Source organism: Hylaeus anthracinus, unplaced genomic scaffold (genome assembly GCF_026225885.1).
Source record: "Hylaeus anthracinus isolate JK02 unplaced genomic scaffold, UHH_iyHylAnth1.0_haploid 11982, whole genome shotgun sequence".
Classification (NCBI taxonomy): domain Eukaryota; kingdom Metazoa; phylum Arthropoda; class Insecta; order Hymenoptera; family Colletidae; genus Hylaeus; species Hylaeus anthracinus.
This window is the reverse complement of record NW_026534330.1, coordinates 8,170,552-8,183,631: the sequence shown is the minus strand read 5'-3', so window position 1 is coordinate 8,183,631 and position 13,080 is coordinate 8,170,552. Positions and strand designations below refer to the sequence as shown.

The following is a 13,080-nucleotide window of genomic DNA, read 5'->3' as shown; positions in this document are numbered from 1 at the left end:
AGCTGCTGGAGCCTGTATGATTTATGGCATTTGTTTAAGACATTCCCTATCTATTCACCGTTTTAAAAATATAACCTTCCGCTTAGAGATCTTCATTTTACGCATGGGCGAGAATTTTTAATCTAGAAGGAGAATGATCTTTTTATATTGTTTTAAATTACAAACAATCATTTCTTTCTAAGAATATTTTTATTTTGTATAGTGTTTGTTTAGTGATATAATTTTATAAGAACAATTTTACGTGATATTATTATTTTTATAGAATTTTTTTTGTTAATTAAGTATGATTTCTTTCGTCGTTTTACAAATTCTTAGTAGTGTTAGATTATCATTCATATTGTGTTATATATTTACACATTTTATTTTTCCTCAGAAGGCACAACCTATTTCTCTAAAAACCACCCCATTAAACTGTAAGACAATATATCATACCAAACTATAGCCAACAGTTTCACCCCTTAAACCTAAACTTACTCCGCTAAAAAAATGCGTATACCCTACTTTGCTCACCCTAAACACTTACAAAGTTTCATCAAATTTTTCTTTCGGAGAGTCTTGAAGGAGCCTTCAAGATTATTTCTCACGAGGTCTGCCCTAATTCTGCAAGACAACACGTCCAATTTTCCATGTCATACTCCAACTTTCCCCCGATAAAAAATGCGCGTCCTCCACTTTGCTAACCCTAAACATTCACAAAGTTTCGTCAAATTTTTCTTCGCGGTGGGCTTAAAGAAGCCTTCAAGAATATTCCTCACAATCTTTGCCCTAATTGCTCAAGACGCCGCGTCTAATTTTCTGTGTCAATTTGGTTACGATCAAGCGTACAGTATATTCACGTCCGCGTGCGTTACGTTCGATAACTTGCACAAAATTAATTACATTCGGTACCTCCTCCACTATGGCACTTCATCCTTTAATAATGTACGCAAACTGCGTAGTCGAACTAGTATTAGCCAGCAAAGATGTAGCGCGCCTATTTGTCCCGCGCGAGTGGAATGGAAACAATAGCTCCGTTCTTCCTGAAACAGCAGTACGCCGTAGCATAATCGAATTCAAACACTTGAACATAATCAGCCTACCGCAGCGATATCAGATCAATCCTGGATGTATCTGGAAATCGAGGTTACTATGTACAATGATGACGCAGCACCGCGAGAGCCACCTAGTGTGGAACAATCGATCGTGTTTTTCATTCGCGCCGTTTTAATGCGCGCAACACACACAACGACGCCCGATTTTCGGTTTCCTCTACTTCTGGCTACATCCTGCGTGAGTACAATTTTAAACTTAATCCTTGCGATGGTAACAATCGATCCTGCAGAGCAAACATAGTGCGATTAATCTTCGCAGGCCTGTTGTATGTTACGATTTATTTGGACTTTACCATCATTTTTTAATTCGAAATGAGCGTTGTTGGGCACTCATAGTAACAGCTCAATTGTGTTGTTTTGAAAACATTCATATCTACGTAGGTTTTTTGAAGCCTATGTTTATTTTCTAAAGCAAATTTTTATTCAGTATGTGGAATTTGTTAGTTCAGTATTTTAGTAGTTAAGAGAAAGTTCACTACACTTTTTATCATTACAAAAATGTTGCTCTCTTTATTAAAACATAACATAGATAAAAAATAATCGTTGATAAAAGCATCGTTTTATTGGACAAATAATTAATTCAGATTTCTCTAAAAACTCTCTATTTACATATTTTATCCTAAGAAATTCATTTTATCAGGCAGATATTTCGAACAGAAAAGTTGACTTTTAATACAATTATCATTTCCTACAATTTAATTATCAATAACGCTTATGGCACAATTTTTGCCGACAATTACTGATATAGATAATTAATCCCTTCCTCTAATGTCAAGGGTATAATATTCGCACCCTCTATCTTTATTGAACACATTTGTCTAAATTAAATAGTAAGCTTAATACTTCCAAACAAATGTTTCATTATGAATATATTCATGAATAAATTTTACGTATGTATATATTCAAAATGAAAAATTGGTATAGAAACATCAAATCTATCATTTAATTTGGACATTCGTTTTTTAATAAACATGGAGGGTACGAATACTTATGGGACTGGCTGTATATAATAAGCATGCTTTTACTATCCATGACTATTAACACCGTTCACCCATATCAATAAATAGACCCCAGTAAATAGTCGCGTCAGCCTATATCTCGATTTCGAAATTGGATTACCAATCTCTCGACGTTTCAAGAAGTTCATCCCCCCATCGATGCTTCCACCCCTGCACCAGGAGTCGAAACGCGCCGGAATTAATGCGTCTCGAACGGATTACCGGGTTCGACTATCGAGTCGGGAATCATTCCCGACGCTCTCCCAAGGGGAAACAGAAACACCGTGGCCGCTGATAGAGGGACAAAGGAGCGAACGATAAAGGCAAACAGGAATTAAAAAGGGAAAGAAGCACCGTAGGAGAAAAGTGTGTGACTCGCTGATGAGGTCGGAGATTGTTCCCGTAGCAGGAAGAAGGAAAAGGATGTGGAAGGAAAACGTGGTGGTGGGGAAGGGATGGACATGGATGTGGCAACGAGAGGGGAGAGTTACTGGATACGGTGGGCGAACATTGCGGTCCAGAGGGATGAAGGAGAGAGAGAGCTTCACTGCTGTCGAGGTGTAGCGAGTGGCGTAAGGGAGGAAGAACGCGGCGCCACTGTCAGAGAAGGGGGATCGGATAGTTAGGCGGTGGGTAGATAGTCGGGGGTAGTGGGTCGGTTGGTTGGTCGGTTTGCGTGGAGGAACTGCGCGGCAGTCGAGGCCGCGAGGCTCAGTGCTGGGGAGCGCAGCGTCGCGATGTGTCAGTTTCTCGGTCCCGTCTCGCATGCTCGCAGCTTCTTCCTCACGGTCTGCGTCCTTCTCCGCGTGATTCTCGAGTGACGGTGATAAGTCTCCAAGCATGCTTGTTCCTCGCCTCTGGTGCAAACATTTTTATTTTCGCTGTTCTTCCCGCGCTTAGTGTTGTTTCACTCCTTAAACTCGTCTCTCCCATGCTTAGATCCCCTAATCCCGCGATTATCGCGTCGACCGCGAGTGTGCCGCGTGTTTGTCCAGTGCAGGTGGTCGCGTGAGTCGGTCCAGCTGTCATGAGCGCACCGATGATGGCACCGGACAGGGCCATGTGGCGGCAGGAACCGTAATAAGGCGAAGTCCAGGCGGTCCAGCTGCTTCAGCAGTCCGCTCGAATTCATGGATCCATGGGGTCCTGGTGATCTCTAGTCCGTTAAACCGCGATGGAGATGGATCCGTACGGGGTCGGTTGGGCGGCCCAAGGTCACGGTATCGCCGCCAGTGGCAATGGCGGAAGCGACGGTGCGAACACGATACCGCGATGCTGGAGCAGAGCGTGCAGATCGACCGAGCCATCGCCGATGCGACCGATCGAGCACGGCATGCGCTCGACGGAGTCGATGAGGTCGATAGAGTCCATGAGATCGATGGACTCGGTGATACGGCAGCCGTCGGCGTCCGTTGAACACCATCAATCGAGCCGATCGATGGAAACGATGGCGAGAACGATAGAGCAGATACGCACGGAGCAGCCACGCTCGGTGGTCGATCATCCCGCGACGTCTTCATCGATGTCCTCAACACCGATGAGGAGCGACATGGAGCACCACGCAATGCGCGCCATAGAGCATCCGTGTCGGTTGAAAGATCACGCCAGTTACATACACGATCATCATTTCGGACGGATGCACGACCACGGTTGTAGATCGGTGGAGCACGTCTCGCGTATGCTGGAGCACAGACTCCACGAGCAACATCCCGGCAGACCGCCGATCGAGCAAACGTCGTGTCGACCGATTGAACACCCCCCCGTGCGACCACCGCCCGTCACCTATTCCTGTCGGCCCCTCGATCACGCTCCCGGAAGACCCATGCCGATGGATTGTGTCATTTACGGACCGCACTCCCATCCGCCGCCAAGGTTACCCAGCGAGAGCCCGTATCGAGTCAACTGCCCCGTGCACAGCCCGTTCCGATACAGATTCCCGAATACAGTTGGAACAGACTATCACTCGCATCAGGTAAGACTAGGGTAAGAAATAATTCGAGAAAAGAATATGATGATAATGGGGACTGGAGTTCTGTGGGACTTTGGGTGCTTAAGTTTGATAGATTGTAGGATGAAGAGCGAGATGAATAGTGCAATTTTTATGATCCCTGATTAGATAGTAATTAGGAAAAGGATGACACTGTCCGCAGTGGTCCTTGAATATAAGGGAGTGTAGAAAGTGTGACTCTTGAGGACCATGCGCAGAACTTAGATTAAATTGTCACCAGTTAACCTGGTTAAACCTCTGGTAGTGTTATATCAAACTCAAATAGTTAGAAATAATGAAAGAAAAATGTCTTTTACATTGCTAGAGACTAGAGTTAAACGCCAAGTCTTTAATAAATTGTGTAACAAGGAGAAGGTTAGGTATTAATCAATCTTCGTGGACGGTGGGTAGCGCTGAGGAAAAGGATAACATTATTCAGTGGTCCTTGGTACTTCGGTTAAATGGTCACCAATTATCCTGCTTAAATCTCTGGTGGCGTTATATTAAACTTCAACAGTAAGAAATAGCTCTAGAAAAATGCCCTTGACACTGCGAGAAATGAAAATTAAACATTAATCACTCGTCTTAAACGAAGAGAGACCTAGTTATTACAAATTTCACCCCTTCTGATTAGCTAGTACTGATAAAATAACACTCTTCACTGATCCTCCGATCCACGTGGAGGCTGTAAGACCTCGAAACTCCTAATGACCATGGGAGAAATTGCACTAATTGCTGTGAGAATATTTGTATTTGAATGCAATGGCCTTTCCTCCACCAGATAATACAAACTTTATTGCTAACACTAGTAAAGACAATTATTCAAGTGGTGATGGAATCACCATAACATAGGGTTATGTGAATCATGTAGAATTATGCTGTCAATCACCCCTCGATATAAGTATGTTGGCTTGTATGCTCGTTATTATTGTATTGTTGCACGGAATTTAGCATTGAAAACCTTCGATGTTATTAACTGCACTCGCTTGTACACGCATATACAAACAACATTCGCCATTGTATCACTCTTTAGTGCGGCTTACGTTACGAACGGTTGCGTTGTATTCTCTATGGTAATTTTTAACCGTTATTTACATATTTATTAAATGTACATGCGTCCATACATATAGATGCATATACCATCACGTGTTTTGTTTCATTTAACGAAAAGCAATTTTTTTGAGGAGAACAATGTATAAACCTACTGAATTTTGTATTATATTTTCGTTTACTTTCAAGCACATATTATAGTGACTGTGGAATAACGTTAAAAATAATTGTAGATAAGTAGTTTTTATAAAAATAGCAATTCCTAGGAACTGTTACGTACGTCGAGGAATGGGTGTATTGACAACTAGACTGATTTTCAATCAGTGAGACAATGTATAGAGGAGTAAAAGGAGAGGAAACGAAGGGAGTACGGAAAGGAGGAAAGTACTTTTTAAAGTAAGACAATTGGGCCTTGTGAGGAGGTGGCTGAATTGTCTGGAGAGGTTAGAAAAGGCGAAGGACGATGGCAGGTCCGTAGGAACCTCACAGTATCCTAAAGATAATTGTCAAAGACAGATACAGAGGATTATCTCTCTTCTGGATCGATTCCATCTCCTTATCAACTTCTCTTTCTCTTTCCTGGAAAACTATTCTTTATTTTTCTTTAAACAAAATTATCAAATGGTTAGATATAAAATAAAATTATATTTTTCTGTATGTAATAAATTTATAAATTGCTCTTTGTCCATTATTATCAGGGTTATCGTAATTCATGATTTCATAATTAAAATTACGAAAATATACTTTAGGAGTCACCGAACACTTTAATCTGAAACGTTGCACCATAGTTATAAGTATCTGACTAAGTCTTGATATAGAACAATTTGAAGTTCTTTCAAAATTAATTTCCTGAGGTAACGTAAATTTTCACCCTCTACATCAGACAACTCCTTTAAGAGCCATATCCATACTTAATCGACATTTATGATTCTTTCTGAGAAAACTGTTACTCATAAATTTTCAACTTTGCTTAGTTATTTATGTTCTGCCATACCACGTGAATTTGATTAAACATAATTTATTGATTTTGTTCAAGCACGGTGTGTACAAAGAAACTTACACCCGTGATTGGCATGAAAACTCTCCTAAAACTCTTCATATTCAAAACAGAAAAATCCAGGATCCTTATCGTGCAAAGGAACATATGTCAGAGTTAATGTAGTAGACACAAGGAAATGATGATTGAAATTTAGTAGTGCAATGAATGGGCAACAGAAATGTTAAGACACAAGTTTCTCGGCGATTGAAGCAATTTCGGTACGCGAAGACAAATCGGAGAGTAAATTAAACAAATAAATAGGTGTCTTTGAGCCGAGAACTTTGCAAATAACGCAGCAGAGATTGCCTTTGCGCGAAACATATTGGACGATCGGTGGAAGGAAGTAGCATACTCGCGGACGTACGGATTACGTAAGTTGCGAAACGAGAGTACGCTGAATGTCCAGAATAAGAAATAGTCACATGAAGCTGTATCAAACTCTATCATATGCTCAAATACAGCTCAACAGTCGATTATTCATTTTATACACACGATATTGCAATTTTATCCGAATAATTAATAAATTTCACTTGAAAATTTCTCTAAAATTCTCAATTTAGAAGTTCCATCAAAATTCTCAATTAGAAAGTTGTTTGTACTGTTTTGTCGATGTTTATTAAAAAAAAAACAAAAAAAAAAACGAGTTATCGTACCACTTTATGTAATCGACTCAGATAATTGAAATGTAATAATGGCATGTGTAGGTTCTAAAAATGACTCGAAGTTGAGGTCGAAATGTAAAAAATAGAGTTTAAAGCTATAAATGATTGACAAGACTGTTTCACTAATAATAAATTTTAAACTGTAGCTTTCTTTTCCATGTAGTAGTTACTAAATTTTCTGTACATTGTTTTGAGCCATTAACGCGAAACTTTTTAATTAAGAGAACATTGCGTCGAACGTTTTGGGAACGCATCGCGGTGAGCAGTTTACGATTGTTTTCGAGGAGTACTATATTGTTGCATCAACTCATCTAAATTTCGTGCAAAATTAACGATATTCGGTCGGGCTGTGAAAGCTCTCGATGCGTTCACGAGAATGCAACGCAGGAGTATTTTTTAACAAGCGTAATGGAATTTCGCGGTCGTTGTGAATTTTCTGGGCATTGAAAGACCACTTTTCTGTGCCGTGGAAAACCCATTTCATTATTTATTCCTCTCGACGATCGAACATTTTCTCGCAGCGTCGGGCCAACGCTAGTTGCAAAGGAATCTATTCAAAAATATGGAAATTAATGAATTAATTAGTTTCTCGCAGGAAATAGCGTTTCTTTTAAAAGCAAAATTCATTTCAATATTCTCACGTCAGTACAAATTTTGATGGTCATTCGTGAATATTCTTCTGTGAATGAAAATGTTTGTAGTTGTAAATTTATAGTCGTAGTGGAACGTATATACGAATAGAACTTTGTGGATTTGCTTTTTATGAATGATTTATTTACTGTTAGAAATTTAACCTATTGAACCTTTTGCAGGTCCTTGTGAAATGTTACATGTTTTTCTTTTCTTTTATTCATTTTATAATCATATGTTGGTACAGAGTGTTGTTTCTATTTAAATGTTTGATAAATTTCAATGACGTACTTTTATCCGTACATTTTTTCATTCGTATTTTATTATTACATACATGAAAGTATTGTTACAGTTTCAGCAACAAATGTCATATCAACCTTGTCTAGGCAATTATCATATGAGAAATATTAGAAGATAATACAATGATCATATTCTGCTGTCAATCATTAATATCTCGAATGGTTTCAAGATAGCTCTGAATAGCCAGTGTCTTTTTGTACCTCTTTGCATACATTTTTCTCACTCAACGTCCGCCAGCTAAGTGCTTGTTATGTCACTCACCGACCTGAAAAGCCTCCGAATGAGAAATGGTTCCTTGCAGGATTCAGTTTTATCGTGACATCGTAATAACTCGATAAAAACTGAGAATTATAGAGATTGGTAGATTCGATAGCAAAAGATTTACGACCCGATCAGAAGTTTCTATTTTACAAATTCTCTGTTTCTATTTTACAATTATAAAATCTATATCTTGTTCTGGTCTCGTTTTACTTAACGATAATATGTAGTATAAACTTCGAAACAATATTTTATTCATATTAAGTTTAACTGTCCACTTTCAATTAGTAGTAATTTTGCTTCTTTATATTTTTAATAAGCATTGATATTAGGTCTTACTTTGTATGTATGCAAAGTCACAAATTATATTGAAATATGTCTGGTGCAAATATTTCAAGCAATTTGTGATTTCACAAATATATAATAAAAACCACTGTTTCTTCAGCTTCATTTTCATTTAATTTTAGCGGAGTCAAACAATTTTCACTGTATTTCTATATGAGGCATAATTAAAACAGTAATGTAAAAATTATGTATGGAAAATTAACTTTTCTAACCAATTCTCACATACAGTAAGACCTAATACGAACGTCTATCATAAATATGATTATGTTATTCACAGATTTTGACGAGACGAACCAAAGTGTCAAGACGTTAATAAAAGCTTGTTTTCAAGATTGCAAATCTTGGTCTTTACTTTTACAAGGTGCAGATCTTGCGGTCGAAATGAATGAATAAGTTCCCCCGTTGAAAAATCGTCTGCTTCGTTAATAAACACCGTTATCACGCGCTGCTTCCAGGATAAAATATTGAAATAATAACGCGACGAAACGCGAGCCCACAACGTGATCATAAGCTACTCACTGATTAGTGAGTATAATCAGTCGCTCCATGTATCGCATTTCCTTTGAGGCTCTCTTAAGTGAGATTGTACAAGCTGATGCAGTGATCGCCTCTAGAGAATGCACGTGTGACGTGACCATGAGAGGACCGCATCGACGGGTCCATTCATGATTATGGATTTTGGCTCGTAGTCGGCGCTTTCACGAAATTAGAAACGGTACGTGATGATGCATACCGTATCCTCAAAATCATTGATCGAATTTCCGAAATTGTTTTCCGTAAAAACAAGAAAAAGTACCAACACAGTTCTTCAAACGCTTCCTTCAGGAAGTGGGGCGTTCTAAGATGTTATGGAAAGAGCCGATACCTATAATTGTCAGGGACAGGTCAGGCGATTCATTGTTATGTGAGAAAATTTGTATTCTCCAAGTGGAAATACTCAAAGACTTTCCCGTAACTAGAGTCTTTCATTATTCAATAAATTTTGCTACAGAAACGGATGATAATTTAACTCAAACATTTTTTGTCTGTTCTTGGTGATTTGTGAGAGAAAGGAAATCTCTTTTGTATATTTTTTTTTATTAATATCCAAGCATAAAGAAGGAATGGTACTCATGTATTAGAGTAACATTTTTTATTCAGATAAAATTATAGTTTTGTTAAAGGGACTTTTTAGTGGGTACTTGAATATTTATTCGATACCATAAGGAATCGAGCATGAAACGAATCTTGGATATCGTACAAATTTTATAGAATCCAAAATGATATAAAGACGCTGAAAAATTCATTGTTAGAATAACATGGGAGCTTTTAGTGAATCAGTAGAAATATATAGCTTATTTATTATTTAAACATTTATATTTGTTTTTGTATGCGATTAGTTTGAGTAATGTGTCTAACCGATACTCGTTATTTCGATTTACATTGATATTTATAAACAACGTTTCTTGCCCAAAGAATGTTTTAATAAGAAATGAGTACAATAACGAAACGGACCAAAGTTCAAAAATTTATTTATGACTTTTGTCAATTTTTATTATTACTACTAATAATGTTTATTAATTCACCTCGAAATATTTCATTTCACGATGTGAATTTTAATTTTGATTCAACAAGTATTAGGATCTATTTGAAACCAGATCATGTTTCCAACCGTCAATGGCAAGTAGAAACAACCACTAATGATCAGACCACGTGGCCAACTCGTACTCCATCGCACTCGTGTGCCGCGAATTTTCCAAATCATTTTTCTCGTGCATTTTTTTCGTGAAAATTCCCCTCCTAGTCGCTTCTACTACATTTCACGGTACCATTTGTATTTTACAATTGAAAGAAATAATATCCTCGCTCCACTTCCATGATATTTATTAAATCATTAAACTCCAGCTATTAGGAAATCACGCGAGCCTTTAGTATGTACAAAGTATCTCTAATTAAAGCCCCAGTATGTTTCAGAAGTAATTTATTCTTGTTTATAATAGGATTTTCGAAAGTTATCGTTGGGATTTAACACAACTCTATAGAACACGCCTCAAGGATTGGAAAGCTTTCTAGAGAAAAGATAATACTGTTACTGTAGTATCATTTTTGTTATCTTATTTGATGAACGTACGAAATCCGTTCTAAAGAATATAGAAAAGGGAAAAGTTTGACAGATAAAAAGATTTTTAACCATGTCCAGTTTTTCCAGTGGTGTTTACGAGCGAAACATTTAACGTCTCCAAAATTGCAACGCGCAAGGGGTTAATTATTCAGTCTTTTAATTTTTAAAGAAAAACCTCTTTTCGTGCGAAGTCGTTTAAGCTCGCCGTCGAGAAGAGCAAAGGAGAAAATAAATTTATTCTTGCTCTCCAATTAGTAGCCTCAAAGTGAAAAAGCATACGTCCAGTTTCTAGCCGCAACATTTGTTCCTTGATGTTGTAAATCGTAAATTTTTGTTTGCAGAACACGTTATTCACTTTGTATACTTTATGTTTATAATAATTTTATTGTAATTTTATATTTACATTAATTTTTTTATTATCTTAATTTTTTCTCAAAATTGAGATAGGAAGGTCCAAATAATTTTCTTCGATGAAACAAATAATCTTCACACTTGTGATAATACAAGACGTGTATGGAATTTTATAATTTAATTAAACGTTCTTTTTGTTTATGTATATGTAGAACTTTTCTTTTACATCTTAAGTTTATAACCGTGTCTAAATTTCTTCGCAAAATAAATTCCCTTTTTTATTCAAGAGTGTTTATATCTTATACAAAATATTAATTGCCTTCGACGAATAAATATTCACACGCTGTCATATACAATGTCGTCAGTTTTCCGTGAGAGTTTTATGACTGCGTTCATCACAAAATGGAGGCGAGGTTACGTTCTTCCGCACGTAAAAATCCGCCATTAAACGGGAAACATTAAAAACTTTACTTCATAAACCACAGCAAAATGCTTTTAATGCCTCTTCCAGAAGCCAGTCTGAAAATTCGAGTCACAACTTCTGTCCAATATTTTCTGACAAACATTTTCTTCAATAATACATTTTTAACAAATAACTTGCTTGTAATTTCTAAACACGCAAGAATAAAAGCACGACGTTAAAGGATATGCGATGTCAAGCGATATCTACTTTCTTTCCCTTCCAATTCAAGCACCAAAAGCAATTAAAAAGAGGTTACTTTCAGAACGCGTCTTAATTACGTTCTCTGCCACACGTTGCTCGTATGGGAGCGTGGCTTAAGTGTACGCGCACCTCTTGGGGCTTCGGTATCATTTTTCTTGGAAACAAAGCCGCGTGAGAAAGAACTAGGTGCTTTGTTTTCGATATATTGTCTGCCACAATTCTGCCTTTACCAGGGATTTGCTACGTTCCTAATTCCACTTTTGTTTATCATCGTATCAAAGTTTGAAATTGAGTCACAAATACAGTCAGATTCCAAGTTGGCATGTGTCAATAGCACACGTCCCTAGTAACGTTACGCGAGGACTTTATCTTCGTCGGGTTGCTGAATTTTCAACCAAAGCTCCATTATTCTTTACAAATCCACTGATATTTCAAATGTTTTCCTGTAAATCATCAGCGTTCGCTCATTTTACTCGTGCAATCTATCAATGAGGATTCAACGTTCACAGGGAATATAATAAATGGTGGTTGAAACTCGATGTAAACGGATCAGACAGACTTGATAGATAAAACAACTTCCACCAGAACTAACGAGATACATCACCCAGTAGACAATCTTGACTCGTACTGATATTTGGTCAGGTGTTTCGTCAGGCTCTATAAACTGAGTTGGTCATATTCCTTGCAAAGGTAGATTTTTAGAGAAAATATTACATTTGAGAGAAAAATATTAGATTTGTGTACTTTTCAAAGGATTTCATCAAAGAAAAGCTGTATTCATTTTCAGAGGATTGGGACTATAATAAAAATAATAAAAATTTCCTGGCTAAGAATATTTCTATATTCAAACTAAACCAAACGTGGCTGTCCACTGACGACTTGAAGAATTACTTTATGATTTTTCGTACAATCTGGCTAAAATGAAAAGGCTACGTGTCCAATATTTCTCAATGCCAATTCTCTCATGTGCCAAGTTTCATAAAAACTAAACAGTGTCAATTGGATGATATTCTTCACCAGCGATCTACATAGTACTAGGTCACACTCTCGGACGCGCACATAACTCCCTGTTTCTCTTTTTCATATCTGAACGCTCAACACAAGAACCAAATGATCACGGGCTACTTTAACAAAAACCAGTATCCTATTTATTATGTCATTCACTGGCAGACATCTGAACCTGCTCATTCGGGCGTTCTTTGTGCTGTCCTTTCTACTTTTTCGATCGATCTTGAATGGGACGTTTGAACGACTCGCTGTCGCCGCTCAGACGTCGCTCGTTTACGATCTTGTCTGCTTTCACGTGCCTCGACTACGAAAGGACAAAGAGTGCACTGATTTTGGGAGTTCGGTCGATTTTCAGGGGAACGGCTATATAGTTGGCTGGTCGCGTAGTGGTCCAGAACCAGAGATGGGCAAGATTCTGCTCGAATAAAATAGATAACACGCGAAGCCAACGTCCAGGGGATTTATTGGCGACGTTTATTCGATCGAACGGTTTAACTTTTGTTTGTTCACTGAGAAATGTATCGTTCTGCAATTCAAATTTTAATTTGTATTCCAGGGGGAATGGGGAAACGTTGTTTATCTTTCATTTGACGCTT

The 13,080-nt window shown here is 37.8% G+C and overlaps 1 protein-coding gene across 10 annotated transcripts in view; it reads left to right on the top strand.

The window, feature by feature from the left end:
• LOC128885914 (peripheral plasma membrane protein CASK) overlaps positions 1–13,080 on the top strand; it is a 244,341-nt gene that overhangs the window by 89,352 nt on the left and 141,909 nt on the right. The window contains exon 1 of one of the 10 annotated variants that reach the window (XM_054140295.1): positions 2,759–4,061. The exons of the other annotated variants lie outside the window; for them this stretch is intronic. Within the exon in view, the coding sequence (XP_053996270.1) occupies positions 3,264–4,061 (798 nt within the window). The 5' untranslated portion in view covers positions 2,759–3,263. Of the gene's footprint in view, positions 1–2,758; positions 4,062–13,080 lie in introns of those variants that run through there. 10 annotated transcript variants of the gene reach the window in all.